Here is a 22,032-nt window from a genome sequence, read left to right as displayed (position 1 = left end):
TGTGTGGTCGTTATCATATTGCTGTTTGTGGGAGCTTGCAGTGCGCAAATTGGCTGCCATGTTTCCTACACTACAACAGAGACTACACTTCAAAGTATTCAGTTGGCTGTAAAGCACTTTGAGAAGTCCCAAGGTTGTATAGAAATGCATGTCATGTTTGTATTTCTCATTGGTTATAAGTGCTTATTTTTTATCTTTACTATTTTTTTGGAAAAGTTGCCTTTGGTTGTAAGACTGGAACCAAAAGTGTATACGTCAGAATCGATATTGATTCCACTGCCATGTGTATTAGGATCATTACACAGATGTGGTATCAAACCTGCTACCCTCCTAGACAGTAGCTCAATGCCACACTACATATATCCATTCATCACCATGGCTTTATGGACCTTGAGCTGAATCTGACTTGCAGCACTTGGGGGTAACATTGTTAAGTTATAAACAGGACAAAAGTACCACCCTGCAGTTTTTTTGAGCCTCTTGCATATTTCCAAAAAAATATAATCTGTGATTTGTGAGCCACCAGAATGGCAGATAAACATTTTAGAGACCAGAGATTCCGGGTTTCTGGGGGTCTTCCTGCCTTAATTATATTCTTTGTAGTGATGAAAGACAAGGTGGTGCCCAGGCCATTGGTGCTGAGCTATGAAGTTATTTTCTGGTATCGGCGATAATGGACAAATGGGTCTTGTTGCAGGATAGGATATGAACAACGGGGCAGAATTTTACGGCCCTGTTGTGTGTGTGTGTGGGTGTGGGTGTTGGGGGGGGGGGTGGTGCAGAAAATGCGGCGAGCCATTTAAAAAGCCCGTTGACTTCAGTGGGACCGGAAAATCCCACTGGTGGGAGGGGCTGTAAAATTCCGTCCAGCGTTTTGGATGAGCTTAAGTTTAAGGAAGATTGAAGGCTGGCCCAGAGAGCTGCGGAATAATTGGGTATGGAGGCGACACAAGTATGGGTGAATGTTTCAGCACCAAGTGACATAGGGTAGAGGTAGGTGATGTTACGGTCATGGAAGTAGGCAGTCGTTGTGATGAAGAGGTTAATGGGAGTTGGAAGTTAAATTGGAATGCTGAGTTTGCAGGCGTTCTGATTTTGTCTGATTAAATCGATGGTGAGTATCAGCAAGGCCCTAAGACAATGGCTTGGTATTCCCATCTAATTGGAGGAATGTGATTTAACTCAAGACTGGCTACCTATACAATCGGATAGGTGTAACCAAGCAAGACCAATCCCAATAACCTGGGAAGTGTTAGGTGAAGCGGGTGGAGTTGACCAAGTCGAAGGCTGCAGAAAGATCTGAAATGATGAGGAGCAGCTTGAGGTCACCTGCCACAGGAAATCTCCCCCGTGAAACTTGTTTAGCGCCATTTCAGTGCTGTGAGGAAAGCGGAAATCTGATTTGGGGGAAACTGTGGGAGGGATGTGGGCCAGATCTGGCTGGTTGAAACCCATCTTGAAGGAGGAGAGGAGAGGGAGTTTAGAGATGGGGCAGTTACAGAGGTGTGTTGAAGGTGGGTTTTTGTTGAGGCTGTTTTGAAAGGTGAGGGGGTGATCAGACACTGATCCATTGAACCAACTTGGTTCATTCACAATTTAGACATCCAGATCAAGAAAAATCCAAGTCTTCATTGCTGCTGAATCAGAAGCGATTGAGCTGTTTTCATTTGACACATTCATGAATTTCTAATTATGCATCAGCAACATAATTAATCAGGACTGGCAATTAGTGTAGACCTGGGGGCTACTCATCACTCCTAGTGTGCTTCTGGTTCTACTGGCCTTGCCTTAAAATGATTCATGACTTATTTGTAAGATCTGATGTCTCCCTGAAGTAGTTTAAACTTAAATTTGCAACTATTGCATAGTCCTTGCAGCTTAAGACTCCCTTGTAATCATTTGAAAGCATTTCTAATTTTCTCCCGTTGACTCATTAATTTATACTGCCATTATAAAAAATGGAAAGAGCTTAACAAGATTTCACAGAGTGAAGTGTTGGTGAAATATGAAACCCGTCGAATACATTTTGCCTCCACAACAATCACCGCACTCCAAAGAGTACGTGGGTGGAGCGTATTTCAGTGAAATGGAATGTAAATGAAAGTAATTTTGAAAGAGTAGAAATACTTCAAGGAAATGTTTCCAGAGCCACAGAGAACAGGCAGTATTTCATATTGTTCTGACAACTAGCCTGTGCAGGCAAAGAATAAAGTGCATAATTTTGATTACTTTAATTCTGGTTATGGGAACACAAGACATTTTATAAACGTATGAAGTAAAATGATGTTCAAAATATGGGTGAGGCCGATTGTGAACGAGAAGAGAAACCTTGTGAAGGTGGAGGGCATGACTAAGATACAGAATTGGCACTCTGCATCTGTTTTCACAAAAGAAAAGGATGCGACTAATGTCAAAGGAAAAAGGATTGAGAAATTTGGATTCGATTTTTAAAAAGAAGATAAAAAAAAGAGGTACTTCAAAGGCTGGTAGCACTCAAAATGTAAAAGTCACGTTGTCTAGGATCCATCCCCTTGGATTGCTATGGGAAGGAAGGATGGAAACAATCAGACAGCCTAAAGTTAGTGTTAGGAAATAGAGATAGTTTAAGTAAGTTTATATTTGTGGGTGTTAGGACTGAGTTTTAGCATTAATGTTTAAGTTTGATTTGTATTTCTGTATCTGTTTGTTAAGAAAGGTCAAATTGATTTTTAGTTTCACTTTAAAAGTTGCCTGCATTTCTAATGAGAGTTTTACGACTCTTAGCCGAGTTAAACAAACGAGTGGAGAACTGGGCTGTTGCCTAGCAACAGGGGTCCAGAGAGGCAGGTCCCTCCCACAGATACATAAGAAACTAGAAACAGCAGTTTGATTGGGAAGCTGCTTGAGTTCAGTTGGTTTTGGAAGTAGCTGCCAGGAGAGACTGGAGCAAAGTGGACAGATAGCCAGTCCCAAGCTAAAGAAAATAACCCAAAACCCAGGGGGGTGGAACAGGAAAAAGTCCCAAGCAGACCTTCTAGTCAAAGGAAGGACAAGAGCCTGGAAAATGTCCTGTTAAGTGAAGAGTGAGGGGCAGAGAAAGGCTTCAAGTTTAAAGCTCCAAGCTTAAAGAGATAAAGGCTTGAGAGGGCAGTAGGTCCAAAGAGATGGCTGAGGTCTGTACCTTTTTGCTACGGGCATGTGAAGCAGTCGTGCACTGTTGATGGCTGTGTCAGCGAGAGAGAGTGCTTGGAAGACAGCTTGTGGTGACTCGGGGAGAGGAACATCATCGGAAGAAGAGTTTGAAACCTGGGAGGTGAACCCTTGCACAAGGTGCCTGAGAGAAAGTGTCGGTTTGGGAGAAGATTCCAAAGGGAGTTCTTGGAGAGTGGAGATTGGAAACCCTTGTGTGAAAGACAGAGTTCAGCCAGACTGACTGACTCTGGGGGGAGTTGAGGAGAGATCCATAAGCATCTATGTGGGTGGCATTTGTGACATGGTTTCAGAGTGTGGTGTGCCTGACCACAGGTCGCCATAGGTTCACATGGACTGTGTAGTTACTGTGAACATTAAATTATAAGATATCTTTTGTAACTTGTGTTATCCTTACAAATCTATATATATCTGTAAAGATATAGTTGTGGGTGAAGGAGCATTATAATATAGTTCATATTCCTTGTTTAATAGATATTTTATTATTTTGTTAAAAGTTAATTGCTCACTCCTGTGGCTCAGTTCAGTAGCCCTCTCCACATACCTAAACAAACAAATAATTTAGGATCTATCAAGTTGGATTCCACCCTAGGAAACAGGCTTGTCCAGTGATAACCTCAGCTGGGATCATAACATCAGCAATGGAGAAGCGTCTAGATTCCTTGAATCCAGAAGCAAATTAATATTCATTTGAAGGAACTTGAGCTAATTAAGATAAAAGCAAAATGCTGTGGATGCTGGAAATCTGAAATAACAATAGAAAGTGCTGGAAAAACTCATCGGGTCTGGCAGCATCTGTGGAGAGAGAAACAGAATTAACGTTTTGAGTCTGTATGACTTCTTCAGAGTCATACGGACTCAGAATGTTAACTTTGGGTCTGGCAGCATCTGTGGAGAGAGAAACAGAATTAACGTTTTGAGTCTGTATGACTTCTTCAGAGTCATACGGACTCAGAATGTTAACTTTGGGTCTGGCAGCATCTGTGGAGAGAGAAACAGAATTAACGTTTTGAGTCTGTATGACTTCTTCAGAGTCATACGGACTCAGAATGTTAACTTTGTTTCTCTCTCCACAGATGCTGCCAGACCCAATGAGTTTTTCCAGCATTTTCTGATGTTAGTTGAGCTAATTAATGACTGCTCAGAGGATTTGTGAAAGGCAATTGATGTCTGACAAACTTGATCAAGTTCTTCAATTAAGCAACAGAAGGTTGATGAAGATAGTGCATTTGATGTGTATATGGACTTTTAAATGGCATTGAATAAACACCACATATTATACCTTTCAGCAAAATGGAAATCCATGAAATTAAAGGGGCACTGCTACGAGACAGAAAATAGACAGTGGTAGTGAGCAGTTGTTTACTAGACTGGTGGGAAATATATAGTCATGTTCCCTGGGGTTAGTATTAGGGCCACTATTGTTTTTCATACATATTAATAGAATGAAATACTTGGATTTATATAGCACCTTTCACAACCACCAGACATTCCAAAGCACTTTGCAGTCAATGAAGTGCAGTCATTGTCGTAATGTAAGAAATGTGGCAGCCAATTTGCACATAATTTAAGGACCCACAATAAGCAAGGTGATGATGACCAGATAATCTGTTTTGGTGAGGTTGGTTAAGAGGGAAATCTTATCCTGGACACTAGCTAGAACTTTCCTGCTCTTCCGATTAGTGCCAGGTGATCTGTTTTGTATCTTAGTGGTGTTGCTTCTGGACTTGGATATTGGAGGGTGGTTGTGGCGGTGGTATTTCAAATTTCAAAGCCAGCAGATGAGACATTTCCCTCAATTTGAAGAACCCAAACAAACTTAGTAAAATATGGAGAATAGTAGCCGACTCCATGAGGGAATAGACTGGTGAATTGGGCAGACACATGGTAGATGCAGTGTAATGCAGCAAAGCGCGAAGTAGGGAAGGAGAATGAGGAAAGACAGTATGAACAGGTGCAATTTTAAAGGGTGTGCCAGAACAGAGATACAGGTACTGGGCTCAGGACTGGACATGTGCCGGATATGGGAACGTTCCAGAATTTGGTGGGGGGCGGGGGGAGCATACGTTAAAGCCAGCCTGATTTCTCCGCCAAGCTGCACCCAGTCAAGACGGGGAAGGGATGAGGGGTGGGCCAGGCCAGTCTCTGCCTTTAGTCCCGAACCCAAAGGGCAGGGGATCAGTGCACCGTGACCCGGATATGACGGACAGCAATGACCCTGATGGGGATTGTAGTTTTCAGGTAATGGAGACACCAGAGAAGCTGGGATTGTTCTCCTCTATAGCAGAGGAGGTTAAGGAAAGCTTGAAAAAGGGTGTTCGAAATTAGGAAGGGTTTTAATAGAGGAGAGAGGGCAGGACTGTTTAACTGTTTTGGGGGGGTGGGGGTCAATAACCAGAGAATACAGATTTAAGATAATTGGTGTGAAGAAGCTGCAGGGGGGGGATGCAAAACATTCTTTTACAACGCAAGTAGTTATGCACTGCCTGCAAGGGATTCAACAGTAACATTCAAAAGAAGTTGCGCATAAACTTAAAAAGGAAAAGAATTTGCAGGGCAGGGCAGAAAGAGTGGGAATAATCGTTGGGTATTTCAAGAGCCACAAGCTTCATTGGTCAATCTCCTGCTATGCCGGCCAATGATTTTATCATGATTGACATGTGCATTAAATAATTTAATAGGCAAAATTTGCTTCATTCTGCTCTTCCTTTCCCCTACAGGAGGTGACCACCTGTCAGCCTGATTACTACAAGTGGACCCAATTCCTCTTCCTCAAGTTGCATGCGGCTGGCATGGCGTACCAAAAGGAAGTGAGTTGCAATCAAAGTGTTGAGAGTTTTGAAAACATGGGAATAGCAGGGAGAATTATACAGTGATCTGTCCAGAGATGCAAGCGGTATGCATCACAAGATGGTCAAGCTAACAGTTGCCTTGAATTCATTCGACCTGTGTATCTTATTTCTTTTAATAGTATGTAGCACGTGTTTCATTGTGGTGCTCCTTTTAGCCTGGGGTTATTTGATGTGTTGCTAGTGACTTAGCGCAGGTAATTCTGTGCATCGGTGTGTGGAGCTATCTGTATTAATGGGTTATGATGTTGCATTCAGCTTTACCCCAAAATAATTTGAAGACTATGGCAGACAGAAGTAACATAGCCCATGTACAATATACAAGAAAGATGAGAATCCTATGTCTGCACCTGGGTGATGTTCTAAGTGATGAATGCAATGCTCAAGAAGGCTGTAAATGATATTCAAATCTTGAGGTGGGATTAGTGCCTTGGAATCAGCCCCATGCAGCTTTTATTTTAATAGGTTGCACTATAGAATTAATTAGGAACATTTTGTTCCATTTTGCCTTGCTGTTTTTACAGGGAGGAATTAGTGACTCACTACCTTTTTGTAGAGGATGTTACCCGTATAGTTAACACTTGTTGAAGGATTACAGGTTGATTTAACTTTCAGGTTATCTCTGTAAGTGGTGTTTCTCTGATCAGACTTGCCTTGTGGTCTTTGCGAACTAGGGCTGACTTCAGTAAAGCATGTAGAAAATTAAGGAAAGCTAGTCATGTTTGAGAGAATCCCAGGTTACTCTGCCCGTCATGTCTTTTGTTCTCACCTTCTTGAACCTTCTAAGGAAGCAATCCACTTCCACTTAGCAGCCAATGTCCTGGGAATTCGCCATGGATGAAAGTTTTTGGTTTGCTGGCTATAGTGCGCTGGTTCCAAATGAGTTCTTCAACCTTCTCATCCCATGTTATTTAAACAGTATTTGGCTATAACATATTTCCCATTGCTCTTCAGGGACTGGTGAACTGGGACCCAGTGGATCAGACGGTGCTAGCAGATGAGCAAGTGGATGAGAATGGCTGTTCCTGGCGTTCTGGGGCTAAAGTTGAACAGAGGTACCTCAAGCAGTGGTTTATTAAGACGACAAACTATGCAAAGGTGAGCAGTCGATAAGGTGTGCAAGCAGAAATGAAGATCAGGAACTCTAACCCAACAGTACACCAAGTATTCAACATTGTCAACCTCTAGAGTAACACCTTTCACCTAAGCCAATGCAAGCGATTTTCTTAATTAAGAAATGCTTCTCATAATCTGCACAAAAGTCAATAATTGGATAACATTTTGTCATGTGAGTTGTGCAAATTCAACTTGTATTAATTGATCGGAATTAGATTTAGGCTATATGCCGGAATTGAGGTTCAGTAGTAACATGTACAGAACACCTGCATTAAATAACTGGTTTTGGCTGTTGAGAGTCTTTTTATTGCTACTTTTCCAGTGTCAACCATGACTCAGTGGGCAGTATGCTCACCTCTAGTCAGAAGGTTGTGGGTCTAAGTCCCACTTCAAGTACTTGAACAGAAAGGTCTAGGCTGATGCTCGAGTGCAACACTGATTCGGTGCTGCTGTATTGGCGGTGCAACTTTCGAATGAGACATTAAGCCGGGGCCCTGACTGCCCTTTTGAGTTAGGCATAAGAGACCCTGTGGTACTATTCAAGGAAGAGCAGGGGTATTGTTCCTGGGGTATCCTGGCCAATATTTATCTCTCGGCGTCTTTAGAAACAGATTATCTGGTCGTTACCACATTGCTGTTTGTGGGAGTTTGCTGAGTCCAAATTGGCTCCTGTGTTTCCTACGTCACAACGGTGGCACCATTTCAAAAAGATGTATTAGAGTGAAATGCTTTGGGATGTCCTGTGGGTGTGAAAGCCGCTTTACAAATCCAAATCTTTCTCTAATCTGTTGATTAGGATCAGTCGGGCTGAGGATAATTAACCTCAAACTATTCCCCAGTTACTTTTAATTTGAATCTAGTCTGTGAAATATGTGACGTTTGTTTCTGGGCTGTGGGAGGGATCAGAAAGGGCATTTTGTTTTTGTCAGTATTCAGTTCATGAAGGTGATGTACAGCTACTGAAATCATTCAGATGAAGAGCAGCAAACTGCAAATGCTGGTGACCTGAAACAAAAATAGAAAATGCTGCAAATAAACTGATAGAAAAGACAGGTTGACCTTTCAAGCAGAACCTTCAGAAGGGATAATTGAAAGATATACCAGGTTTCAATGGAATCTGATCTAAAGCAGAGGTAAGGTAATAAGTGGATAACCCCAATCACAGAGGGAAAAACTAACAGTTGAATAATCCACTGTTGGTTTGAAAAATAACCAGGAGATTATTTGGTGAGACCACCTCAGTCCAGAAGAGGTGAAAGAAAGAGGGTAGAAAGAAGGAAGACAGTGAACAAACCAGTCAAAGGAAAATGGGGAGTGTGGGGAGGAATACGACCCTGCGCGTGCAGATGTGAAACGAAAGTTAAAATGCTGGAAACGCTGCATGAGCATTCGTTCTACAAGGAGTGATAAACAGGCTAGCACCCAGTAAACCAACCTGCATCACTCCCAGGACCTGGACATGCCCACCCAGCATCACATGCAATAAGGCAAGTGGGAATATAGCCAAAGTCAGAAGCTACTAAAGCCATTATTCAGCTTCGTGGATTGCAAACTGCCCAACAGATGAGTTAACTTTGCCTGTAGCCCTTGTTAGCCTCGACTGGGACAATGCAACAGGCCAAAGACAAAGAGGTCAAAGTTGGGAATGCGATGGAGGGGTAAAGTAGCGAACTTGTGCAAGAAGACAGGATAGCGTTTGCAAAAACATAACTCAGGAATTCAGCGCAGCTACCACCTAAATCTCCTGAGGTAGAGGACACTGCACTGTAAACACTATTGCAGTAATACTGGACTGAAGGCACAAATGCTGTTTTTCTGATCATATACAACCCGTAAACCTGATGTTATGCATTTTAAATGCTGGATTTGTAAGCTATAATTAAAGTAACATATGGAACGTTAGAATTACAAATGAAGGGACTTTTTTTTTTAAATGCTGTGGTGGTTTTCAACAGGCACAGTATCAGCTTTTAGTGGGTGATGAGCAATTTAGCAACACAAGTTGACAGCTGCTTGGCGTGTAGCTTTGTATGATAATTACTGCACCCACGCTCAAACTGGTACTGATGGATGTCAATGAATTGGTTTAATTTCACTTGTAATCGGCCTCTAAATAAGTGTGACTGGACTACCTACTTCAAGGGGTACTGCATTGTTAAATTAAATGTTGTAATGAATTGAGTGTGTGCTGAAGACTGAGAAGTGGGGGCTCAGCACGCAGTCCCCCCCCCCCATATCATGCTGCATTGCTTGAATAACACCACTTTGAACTTGGAAGCAGAAATATTGTATCTGCCGCGTAGATTTCAATTCGTGCCACTGAGGGAAAGGAAACTATAATTACAGTTACTGCATAAAGTTGCGATTAGTAAGGCAATTTTGATGTGCTGTTACTGGATTTTTTTTAAAGTAACACAGATACCCAGTTGCTGTAGATGTTACATGATGGCCAACACTTGAATTACAATTCAAATTGGCAACTGCAAAGAAGCTCCTGTGCTCCAAAGGGATTGGAAACCTTTAAGCTTCACTTCTAATCAATCTGATGTCTGCCAAGTTACGGTTAATCTTAATTGAGAGTCTTCCCAGGTCTTCTGAAGAGTTCAGGAAACCACAGAGATTGTGGCTTCATAAGAGACATCAGTGTGTTTATTCTGGCCCCTTCGAAATCCTTTCTTCTCTCACATTTTCTACACCACCACCACCACCACCACCACCCTCTCGCTCTTTCTTTTGGTCATTTGCTGCTGTTACAGCTCATTCAATCTCCGGGTCAGAGTCAGATGTTTACTTTGCCTGTTCTGGAATTGTCTACAGTGGGGGTGGGTGGAAGGGGTTGGGGGAGATGAGATTCCTATTAAGGTGAGTTTAGCAGCGTACCAAATTCTAAGTGTTTTCATTGCATGGATGGGAGTTTTACACTTATACTCTTAATGCCTCCTTGGCTGCTTGAAGAACAATGGCAGGGAAGGAGGGAGGTAATTTGCCATGACATCATCAGTCTGTTTATGAATTCCAACTTTTCATCTTTACCATGGCAAATGTTTTATCAGCTTTTAATAAGAATCCCTGTAGGGTTGCAAAGCATACTGGATGGTTAGGTGCCCATAACCAGAATTCATCTAGAAGAATGCAAGTAAAAATTCCCACTCTGTTGACGGTATTACTCCAGCCATCGGTGGTGATGCCATTTTTCCAGGTTGAGATGTGTTTTGCATTTAGTTTTTGATATTTTTGCAGACTTTGAGGGTGTCTTGTGATGGATAGCTGGATCAGGAAATCTGTATTGCTGGATGACCTGCTTTGATAGACCAGGCAGAATCTATGGAGAGTTGTGGGGCGTAGTGGCATTGTGGTAATATCACTGGACAAATAGCCCAGAGGCCCAGGCCCAAGGTAGCTGGCGGAATTTAAATTCAATTAATAAATCTGGAATATAAAGCTTGTCTCAGTAATGGTGACCATAAAACTATCATTGTTGTAAAAACCATCTGGTTCACAAATCCTTTAAGGAAGGAAATCTGCCATCCTTACCTGGTCTGGCCAACATGTGACTCCAGACTCACAGCAATGCGGTGGACTCCTAACTGCCCTCTGAATTGGCCTAACAAGCCGCTCAGTTCAAGGGCCACAAATGATGGACTTGCCAGTGACGCCCACATCCCATGAAAGAATTGGAGAAAAAAACAAAGTTAATGTCTCTGGTCAATGACCTCTCATCGAGGTTTTTGATGAAAGACCATTACTCTGAAATGTTAACTCTGTTCCTCTCTCCATAGATGGAGCCAGATCTGCAGAGTATTTTCCAGCGTTTTCCAGTTTCTTTTATTTCAGATTGGTTGGTATTTCAAACTAATGAGGATTGAAGTTTTTATTTCTGAATTCAGCAAAGATCAAATAATGACTTTTTAGAGTTTTGGCTAAGGTCGCAAAGTAGCACAGTTCTGCTAAATTGGCTTGAAAGCTTGGTTTTACTATACTTCTTTCTTACAATAGGAGTATTATTATTGGATGTTTGTTCCAGGTTAAGTTTAGCTGTCAGCCATCTCCAAGATCAACCTGGTCAAATGATCATAAGTAACCTGTTTCTGCAAATACCAAAAAGATCATTGTGCTATGTCTTTTTTTTTTATTCATTCATGGGATGTGGGTGTCACTGGCTGGGCCAGCATTTATTGCCCATCCCTAATTGCCCTTGAGAAGGTGGTGGTGAGCTGCCTTCTTGAACTGCTGCAGTCCGTGTGGTGTAGGTACTTGACGTATGCTTTCAATAATTGACATTTTGAGTAATTTTTTACTGTGAAATCCAAACATGCCTGGCTGTCAAAAGGCTTATTTTATTACGCACTAGAGGTTTGACATTTAACTGAAGTGCCTGGAACAAGCCAGTTAAAATTTGGCCCTCAGGCAATTTGCTGAGTGAGTCAATACTTTACCGACTCTCATGTTCTTTAGCATCATTCTGTAATGACCTCAGTGGCTGTGGTAAACACACCATTAATTTTAATGGGGGGGCGGAGGTGTGATATGTTCTTGGTACGGAGGCTGTGAGAAGCCCAATATGTTGCGACGCTGTGTACACAACAGCATAAGTCACTCATGCTAGAATTTCCTGGAATTTCTGCAGTGCAATAATAACACACGCCATTGATGCACCATCACTGTGGTATAAGCTTTCTGCAAATTCGGGCCCCCTTGGTCTTTATGGAATAAATACATTCAGGTTTATCCGCATGCTCATTTTAACAGTGGTCGGCCTCTAAAAGAAATTGGATAGGCGAGTTGAAATATTTTAACTGGCTTGATTCAGGTTCTGGCCATTTTTGGATTCTCTTTGCTAGCTTCGAAAACAAATTAAGTGATTTGATTTTATTTGTGCGTGAGTCGGTTGCTGGTTCCTGGCTAGTTGCAATTTCTGCTTGTTTATTGACAATTGACCAAGCAAACCAGCATAGTTACTTATCTAGTCGTTCAGCTCTGAGCATCCTGCCTATGGTGTACACATTTAATGGGTGATTGCTGGATTGAAGACTTGAAGAATTGTCGATGTGCATGTCTTAACTTCTAATTTTACACTATTTATGTTTTGCAGTACTTACTGGATGCCCTGGAAGATCTTCCTGATTGGTGTGGTGTCAAAGAAATGCAAGCAAACTGGATTGGATCTTGCACTGGATGCTACTTTGACTTTGAGCTGAAGGTATAAGTTTTAGGGGATTCAGACCTCACTTCCAACACTTGCCGGCCTGAATCTTTCTGCCCAATGACCTGAATGGATTAAAAAAAAAAAATCACAGATTGCAAAGTGCCAATGTTACAAACCTCAGCCTTGGAACTTAATGCTGTTTGCTAGCCATCCAGGAACAGCAAGATGCTACTGCTGTTTTTGCTTTTTGTTGTTGAACTAGAAGGCAGGAATGATTTAGGTTTCAGGGACACAAGGAGATGGATGTACACTCCCTTGTTAGTGATCGAGATCATGTGAGTCAAGAAGCTACAGGTGACAGTAGTTTGAGGGAGTGGTCATGGATCTAGGCAAGTGAGTTTATATGGAGGCAAGATTTGAGAAGACAGCTGGTGGTGAGCTGAGATGGCAAAGGGGAGAAGTGGTGGAGATTGAAATAGCAGAGAATGAGAAGTCGCTCAGTGCTGGGGGGTCTGAGGGAGGATTTTTCGGGGAGAAATTCAGTAGGTAGGGCCCAGGAGGCCGGTGGATGATGGCTAAGGAGGTGAGGGGATTGGAATATGCTGAGGTGCCCAAAGGAGGAGGAGGTGTCACGGGAGTATGGTAGAGATCATATGATTTGCTGATAGACATATTGCTACTGTGGCAGTTTAGTCGGAATGGCTGGTGGAAAGTGTTGCCAGCTAGAGAACCTTCAGTAAAGAGCAAGGTATCACCACCTGTGAACTTAATGACTCTTATAAAGTGCAGGCGACTTCAGGGCATTCTCTCCTTGCTTGGTTGACTTTTCTTTGTTTTTAAAGATTTCAGCCCATGCGTGGAAATGTAAACTAATGAAATTAAAATTTGTTGTTAAAAGTGTAAACTGTGGTGGTTTTGTTTAAAATTTCCCTCACCTCCACACTTTATCAATCCGTGCAAAAAAAAAAAGCTTACTTTATACCTTTATAATACAGTCCTACCTGCACTGTATCTCGGTTCCATGCCAAACTCTCTCAGATAATGTTGTAGCCTGAGTGGGCAATTGTCATGTGTCAATCTGTGCATTAATCTCCTTTAAAGTACCTTTGCTTTCTTGCCTGTTAATAAGACAGCTGGAAAAAAACTGGTCAGTCACCTATCTAGTCTGCTCCCTTCACAACCCTTTGCCAGTGCATACAGAAGTATTTGCTTACATCATCAATAGCCAGCAACTGTGAAATTCTAGTTATTGTATTATTCAAACAATGTGAACAGCCATTCTACCCTAGGTAAATGGAAAACACGTTGGTGAAAAGCTCCCTGCATATGCCTGCAGCCCAGATGCGGTTTATGGTGCATCCCATCTTTCTATCCTACCCAGCCACAGATTGCTGCATAGCAATGGTCACCTGCAACACATTCTTCAAAAGTGTTTTGTACCTGACATAGGTAAGAAAATGTGGAAAATTTCCAACAGAAAACAAAAATAATTATTTTCTATATGAATGTATATGAGTATTTTTATATATATATAATATATAATAAATATATAGTGTGTGTATGTATGTATTTTATATATATATATATATATATATATATATAAATAAAATATATTTATATTTGCTTGTGTGTGTATATTATGTATATGCGTGTGTGTGTGTGTGTGTCCCTTTCCCTGTGGCAGAGTGGTAAACTTTGGATGAAAATCGGACCAGATTTAGATATAATGCCATCCATGCTTGATGCTAACGGAGGGATTGGTCGCTTTGGCGAAGTCTCTGAGCCAGTGTCCCAGGAGCTGTATCCTAGAGTACCACAGTTTTTATTGCAGGTGGCGGAGGGCCAAGCTTCAGTGAACAAGTTACATCTTAAAGTCTATAGGTCATAAAAACATCTGAAGCATGCGAGTGACGTGTGAATTTTTTTTTGGCTCTTGGCCTCTGTTGAGTTCGGGAACTGGTATAAATCTATTGCTGAAGGAGGTTTCCTTTTCTTTATCTGGTATCTGTATCCTCTTTCTATTGTTCAGGGAAATGTTAAATGTATTCCATTTCCCTTAACTGCTAAATTGGTACAGGGACAATGTGCAGAGGAAGAACACCAGTTAGGTTATACACCTGTTTCTTTTGGCACACTTCTGTCCAAATGCACTGACTAATTCTATGTTAAATGCTTTTGGAGTAGTGTCTCCCAAGAAATGTACTCGTTTTAGCATAAGCTCTTCGCCCTAACTTTGGAGTGACATAACATATCCTTTTCCTAAAGCACTTTCCGTTGTGGCCTTTGAGTTTTTTGATCTTACTAAATGCTAAATTGGGTGTGGGGTGGTGTACTGCTGTGGACCCACTTCCACCAGGAACTGTTTTTAAGCTGAAACAAAAACAAAAATACCTGGAAAAACTCAGCAGGTCTGACAGCGTCCGCCGAGAGGAATACAATTGACGTTTCGAGTCCGTGCGACCCTTCACCAGAACTGAGGAAAAATAGAGAAATGGAGTGAAATATAAGCTGGTAGAGGGGGTGGGGACAGCTAGAGCTGGATAGAGGGCCGGTGATAGGTGAAGGCAAAGAAGAGATTGACAAAGATGTTATAGACAAAAGGGCAAAGGGGTGCTGACGGTGGTGATAAGCTGCTCCTTTGAGCTTGGGGATAAACCAGTCAATGGACAGCAGAAACCACCTTGTATGGGCTGGTCTCAGAGGCAAAACGCCAATTTGTTAACCCACTGTCCCACCCCCTTTGCCCGAAATGAGACTTCAGATTAGCTCACACCTTGTTTATGGATCGCAGGAGCTTTTGATACCTTTAGGATAGTTCCATTTTGCTTTCACTGTAAATTAATTTTAACCTTTAAGGAAAAGGTAACAGTGGTTTTCAGTGTAGAAATAATGTATTGCTTTAATCTTATATGGTTGAAAGCAAAATTGTTCCCATGTTACGTCCCCTCATTTCCCCAGCTAAACCTGTACAAAACCAGTAATGCAAAGGCTTACAGCCCAGGGGGACTAGAAATGTTTACTATTCTCATTTAATTTGTCCTTATCTGTGTGTTAAATGAAATATGCTGTGGGAGACAGGAAAATGGCATTTCCTTGCACTGTTCTATTAGGGCACCTATTTTCCTTTTCCCGTATGCTCCACGTTTTTCACTTCCCCCTCCTCCCTGGAGGTGTTTTCTCCAAGCTGTGTTCAAACCTCCCTATACCTCATCCAGGTGGCCGTCATTTATAAATAAAAAATAGAAAGAGCTGCAAAAATCTCAGTGGCTTTGGCAGCACCTGCGGAGAGAGAAACAGAGTTCATGTTTTGAGTCCGCTCTGACTCTTCGTCGGAACTCGGGTTTATTCCCACGTGTGTGCCCTGATGGTTAGAATCGGCTGGCTGATCCTGTCGACGTCTGTGTGTTGTCCAGCAGAGCTTGCTGGACGGTGATCGGAAATGGGGAACCAGGAGGAATTTCTCCCTCGTTCTCCTCAGGCCAGTCGTAGAAGCGCTGCCACCAGCTGGCTGAGTTAGATATGCTTCACTTGGGTTTGAGATGATGAGACCGTAAGCATAGTTGGCAGATCCTCCAAATAGAGCCACTTCTTTGGCGGCTTAAGGTTATCTTAACTCCTCTTCTCCCCTTTATCAGTCCAGTCCTCACCAAGCACTGGGATGTTTGACCAAGGGGACCGGCAAACCACCACAAATGCCATTCTGACCCAGCGGCCGAAAACCATATGGTGATGATTTCCCAAACAAAAACAAAAGTACCTGGAAAAACTCAGCAAGTCTGGCAGCATCTGCGGCGAGGAATACAGTTAACGTTTCGAGTAGGACTCGAAACGTTAACTGTGTTCCTCTCCGCAGATGCCGCCAGACTTGCTGAGTTTTTCCAGGTATTTTTGTTTTTGTTTTGGATTTCCAGCATCCGCAGTTTTTTGCTTTTATCTTGGTGATGATTTCCCACCTAGTTTTCCCTGACTCTCCGCTTGTACCTCCAGTAGCTAAGCTCGTGGAATGGGCCGAAAGGGAAGGAAGGGTTTTAACCTCTGTGGAACTTTTCTCACTTGGCAGCAGCACAATCGCGATCTTTTCAATTTGCAATCTTGTGGTGTTGCATGAGTTATTAATGCGAACTGGTGAGACTTGCAGGCATAAAGTGGATTGCAGTACTCCGATGACAGGGCTGTTTTTCCTTTAATGTTTATTACTAAAGCTGGTTTTATTTGCTCCCTGCATTATTTTTCTCTCCACTCGTCCTTATCTGTACAGGGCAGGAGGTCACTAACCACGTTGGCGAGAGATTGATATGGAGAGGTTACATGTTATCTAAAGGTATATAATAACAGGTGACTGGTATTTCGGCCCTACTGGACATTCTGTGGTAACAGTACAGAAAAATGTATCCGGTGGTGCATTTGCACTATCATTCCATTGTTCTCTGTTAATTATAGCCTCAATTTTGTGACGTTACTTGGAGTTGAGTCCATATTTACCTGGATATACTGTAGAAATGGTGTTAATACATGAACACATTGCCCACTGGGGAGTCTTGAGAACAAGGACATGTTTGGCATGTGATGGTGTTTGGGCAGGAAATTCCAGTTGCAGCAGTTTTCCTGCAATGAGATTTAATTTCCAAAAAATGTTTTTTTTTTAGTACAGAACTAGAGGAAATTGTTGTCATACGACCTTGTCTCCATCAGGAAGTGCCTGCAAATAGGAATGTCCTTCCTTCTGTCGCCAGAAGGCACAGTGCTGATGGTGTGATTATTCCGCCCCCCCCACCCCGCCCTTGTGACCCAGTTGAGTTTTGTTCATTTTCCAAAGGACCAGCAACAATATACAGACTGAGAAAAGCGATTTTTCAAAAAAAATTTTATTTTTCCCTCCAAACTCTCTCCTTTTGGTCCTGTTGCCTTTTAAAGATCCTCCTGTTGTGATCGAGTTATTTTGAGTGCTCTCTCTGCGTTTCTGTGAACTACCGTTGGTTCACATGGAAATAGTCTGTCAAAACACTTGCCGTTCGAGAAAATGTAACTTGTCTGTGAATATTCTCAGTGGAACTCTTTTTTTCTCGTGCTGTGATCCTGTAAAACACCTTGGCCCCACACACAAACAAGCTAAACTGCTGATATTTCTCACCCCTTCACTCTCCTCGCCAACTACATTCTTCTACCTGATTTATAGTTTGGTTTGTTTTCCTTGCATTGGATTGTAGGATTTTTTTTAAACTCTTATTTGATGGACCTGATTCCTTTCTCTGTGCTTTGCCTGAGAAACTAGTAGCTTTACTTAAAGATATACAAAAGAACTGTTTTGTCTAATCATCACAGCCACTGTGATGGACTAAGTCGAGTTGGATTGTATGAATTTTTTGCTGACGGTTTGTCATATTTCTGCCCTTTTTTTCCCCCAAAAGCCACTGGTGTTATCTGTGGCTATACTTGATGTGCTATAAGCACAAATGAGCTAATGGTTATCTGCTGCTGCTAATAGCCCAAGTCATGATGTTTTCTTTAGAAATACAAACAAGGGCCTTATGAAATAAGAAAATTTCAGTGATTAAATGTGTATCTGGTGCACTGCCATGGTACACAGACTGGATAGGCTCCAGCTTCAATGTTGAGCCTTGCTGAATTTACCAATCCTGCCTGAGGCTGCAGTAGGAGTGGGAAACACTGAGCAGTATTTGCACTTCTGCTTGTTGTCCACCCACTGGATAGGTTTGTGGACAGGATCAGCCCACCATCTAATCACTAAAGTATAGCCGCTTTGAAGCATTGGAGGTTTGGTGCTGGTGTGGCCTGTGGAACTGACATCTTCAGGAGAGAAGGGTTAAGGCAGAAATAATTAGACGCAGTTGGCTCAGTTATAAATCCTCGTTCTCAAGTCCGAATCCCTCTGTGGTCTCAATTTCGGGGTAGGCCATTTAGGACTGAGATGAGGAGAAACTTCTTCACTCAGAGGGTGGTGAACCTGTGGAATTCTGTACCACAAAACGCTGTGGAAGCCAAGTCACTGAATACATTTAAGAAAGAAATAGATTTCCAGACTCCAAAGACGTCAAGTGGTATGGGGAGAGAGCGGGAGTACGACGTTGAGATAGAGGATCAGCCATGATCATATTGAATGGCGGAGCAGGCTTGAAGGGCTGAATAACACACTCCTATTTTTTATGTTTTTCTCTTGGGCTGGAAGAGTTTAAGATTGTCCAAGAGCACTGAGTTTCTCCATCTCTGGCCTCTTGTGCACCTGTTCTCTCATGCGTGCTCACTCTCAGTACTGGATTACACACGCCTCGTGAATGCACATTGTTGAGGGGTTAAAAGTGTGGATAAACTCAACTGAGAAATAACTAGCATTCATGGGAGCCTCCAAGTTAATAACTGGCTGGAAAGCGTTTTAGGCAGGGGCTTTTTTTAAATTTCACCCTGAATCCTATCAAATTTTTCATGCACATTATTAACAATGCAACAAAGTTTAAAAAGTAATTGAAAGTTTCTCTTTGAATTATGAAAATCATTTGAGAGAAGTCCATGGGGGAGGGGAAGGGAGAAAGAGATATTTTGCTATTTGTCAATGAGCAAAGCTGTAAAGACATGAACCATTAAACATTCATACAAGACCAGTGACTACGAGTGATATTAAATTCACTAAATCAACATCTTGAGTGACTGCAGTTAAATCAGATCCCAAGTGCCATAAATTCTCCGAGGTATTCCAATTGCTTCACATGCACTGGATTGTTTCGAAGTGAGCTGTTGTATAGGTGAATGTGAGAGCCATTTTTCACATAGCACATGGGGGAAGATAGTGGCTTGGTGATAATGTCACTGGGCTAGTAATCCATGGGCCCAGGATAATGCTCTGGGGATATGGGTTCAAATCCCATCATGGCAGCTGGTGGAATTTAAAATTCAGTTAATAAAAATCTGGCATTGAAAGCTCATCTCCGTAATGGTGACCATGAAACCATTGTCAATTGTTGTTTAAAAACCCAGCTGGTTCACTAATGTCCTTTGGGGAAGGAAATCTGGCATCCTTACCTGGTCTGGCCTACATGTGACTACAGATCCACAGTATTGTGGTTGACTCTTAACTTCCCCCTGAAATGGCCTGGCCACTCAGTTCAAGGGCAATTAGGGATGAGCAGTGAATGCTGGCCTTGCTGGCGATACATCCCATGAATAAAAGACAAAAACACGATCTACAATGAGTTGTCTTATGAGGGTTTTGGTTGAGGGAAAGGCTGTTGATCAAGGTGCACGATCTCTGTTAGTTGAAAATGCTGTGGGATCTCTGACACCCATCTGATTCCAATGCAACAGAAATGTCGTCCTCCCGGCCATACAGCTGCGCTTCATGCTGCACTCTGTCTCTGCCTGGATTATGTACTCTGATCCAGGAGTTGGACATGTACCCTGTATGGCATTTGTTAAGGTTGCAAATCCAGCGATAATTAGGTGCATGCTCTGGTTGTAAAGGAGAGCAGCTGGTACTAACTGGAGAAAGATCAGGGCATTATTCTTCAGTATGTATAAGAACTGGTTTCCGGGGGGGGCAACTCAATGGAAGTTAAAGGGAGCCTGCACCTATGTCACTATGGTTTTGAGAATAAACCTAAGTTAAACCTAAGTTAACTGGCTCCAGTTTCCTCCTTTGGATGGATGGATGTACTTCAATTTAACAGTGTTCACTCACATTCATCATCTTCCTTTTTTGTTCTTGCTGTTCTGTCTTGTTTCTGTAACTCACTCCTATACCTTTCACCTGCCCTTTCGTTCTTTACTTTGTCCTCTTGCTCCATCTGTGTCTTGCCTGCCTGGTTGTAATTTTTTTTTCTTCTGATCTAAATCATTGTCGTTCAGAAAGTAATTTGTTGTGTGAAGGTGTGTATGATCTTTCATCATGACATTTTCTATATAAATGGAAATATTATCATTATTGTTGTTGGACCTGAATTGTCTCTGAATGTTAGGGCAAAATTCGTAAAAAGCAATTGCACTTGGTGTTTGTGAGCGAAGCACTCCCCATGAGAGAGTGCCTGTACAAATGTTGAAAAGAAACGATCTATTAAGAGCCTCACCGTGATTCATTGTTGCTTCTTTTCAAGACTGCCAGACCCCAGTGACGGGGGTAAACCTTTTAAATGGCCAGGAGATTCCTGTTGTCATTTCAGCCAAGCAAGAGTTTGAAGGCCACTTAGACACAGTCCTAGGTAAGACAGCCATTCCTATTTTTCACTATCCTGTTTGATGGGAGGTGGTAATTGGTGATTGTTTTACATTATTGTGAGGATAGATTCCTCGTGTCTCTAAATGTCTCTGGTGAAATGTGCCAATTTTGCAATTTGCTTTCTCCTCTTCAGTAAACCTTCCTAGTTGATAATTTATGGCATCGGTCAAAAGTAAAATATCTGCCTTTTCTTGTTTTTAAAAATTTTTTTTGTTTATTTATACCTCGCATACTTCCTCTTTGCTCCTCCCCCAAAGGCTAGAGAAGGGATATTGGTGATTTAGCGCAGAGCACTAGGGTCAGGGAGGGGTTAACGGAGTGGACAGGCAAGCCTGAGTGAGGGCTATCTAAACTTTGGAATATCTCACCCCAAACCTTTCTGCCTCTCTCTCTCCTGCTTTTGAGAGCTCCTTAAAACTTGCTTCTTCGGCCAAACTTTTGCTCACCTGTCCTAAGTCTTTTTACGTAGCTTAGGTGTCTAATTTTGTTTGGCTATGCTCCTGTGAAGTACCTTGGGATGTTTTACTGGGTTAAAGGTGCTACATAAATGCTGTTGTTGTTCAGGCAAGACGCTTGCCAAGAACTCCTGTGCTAACTTCCATAGGTTGTGTCAGCTATTTAAACTTCACTATTTTTGGGAGCATTTAGGAGGAGGGTGGATTATTCGACTTAATCAACAGAAATAATTTGCTACCAAATTAACGAATACAGAAGAAGTAGAGGGCACTTGAAGGCAACCAATAAATCAGATGACCTCTTGAATCCGCCCCCCCCAGCCAGCCAGCCCCTCTTGGCCCCCTTTGAAGTTAGCCTGGTGTTACACGTGCGCTTGCAGCAGTAATGCGCACACATGTGCCCAATGTGGCTGGCGACTGATTTCCTGTTGCGTGCAAAGGCAAAACCTCCAATGAGGCCCTTCCCTGGTGCGGGGAGGAGGAGGAGGAGGAAGGCAGAGTCATCTACTACCTCCTCCTGTAGGCTGGCCGACATCAGTATTTGTGGAAGCGCAGCCCCAGTTGTGATGCGGTCCTCGTTTCTATGCTGCAGAGAAAAGGCAGGGGCGTCACACTTTGAAGGCAGGAGGGAGAAGACTCTTTAAATTTGAGCAAAAGTTCGCTTAACGTTGCCCGATCATCCTTCCTTTCTCAGCTATTCCCAGCCTTAGTCCGGAAGATGCAGCAGCTGCAGAAAAGTTGGGTCTGGAATGGCGAGAGGTCTTTGAAACCCTGCCTGACGGCACGGAGCAGTTACAGAATTGTGCTGAGGTTAGTGATGTGTCTGCTGGAGCTGTGAATTGGGCCCTCGGGGTTGTCAATGCTGGAAATGTTAGCCTTGGGTTTCCATCCTTTGCAAGTCGCTCACGGACAAACTCGGCTACACACCCACCCTTGCGTGCTGACCTGTTAATCCAACCAAAACGAAAGGGAAATAGGTCAACCTCTTTAAAAGTATTGGTTGATCTAGCTTGAACAAGTAAGTTGTTCCCGTGTGTTCCATGTTTAATGTTG

General features: G+C 42.5%; 1 protein-coding gene across 1 annotated transcript in view; it reads left to right on the top strand.

The window, feature by feature from the left end:
* Positions 1-22,032, top strand: part of lars2 (leucyl-tRNA synthetase 2, mitochondrial) — a 95,414-nt gene that overhangs the window by 27,605 nt on the left and 45,777 nt on the right. The window contains exons 6-11 of the mRNA XM_041183705.1: positions 5,910-5,999; positions 6,993-7,136; positions 12,247-12,354; positions 13,590-13,749; positions 20,403-20,507; positions 21,674-21,789. Of these exons, the coding sequence (XP_041039639.1) occupies positions 5,910-5,999; positions 6,993-7,136; positions 12,247-12,354; positions 13,590-13,749; positions 20,403-20,507; positions 21,674-21,789 (723 nt within the window). The remainder of the gene's footprint in view (positions 1-5,909; positions 6,000-6,992; positions 7,137-12,246; positions 12,355-13,589; positions 13,750-20,402; positions 20,508-21,673; positions 21,790-22,032) is intronic.

The sequence above is a fragment of the Carcharodon carcharias genome, chromosome 3 (assembly GCF_017639515.1).
Source record: "Carcharodon carcharias isolate sCarCar2 chromosome 3, sCarCar2.pri, whole genome shotgun sequence".
NCBI lineage: Eukaryota > Metazoa > Chordata > Chondrichthyes > Lamniformes > Lamnidae > Carcharodon > Carcharodon carcharias.
The sequence above is the reverse complement of the archived record's forward strand: the minus strand, read 5'-3'. Positions and strand labels throughout refer to the sequence as shown.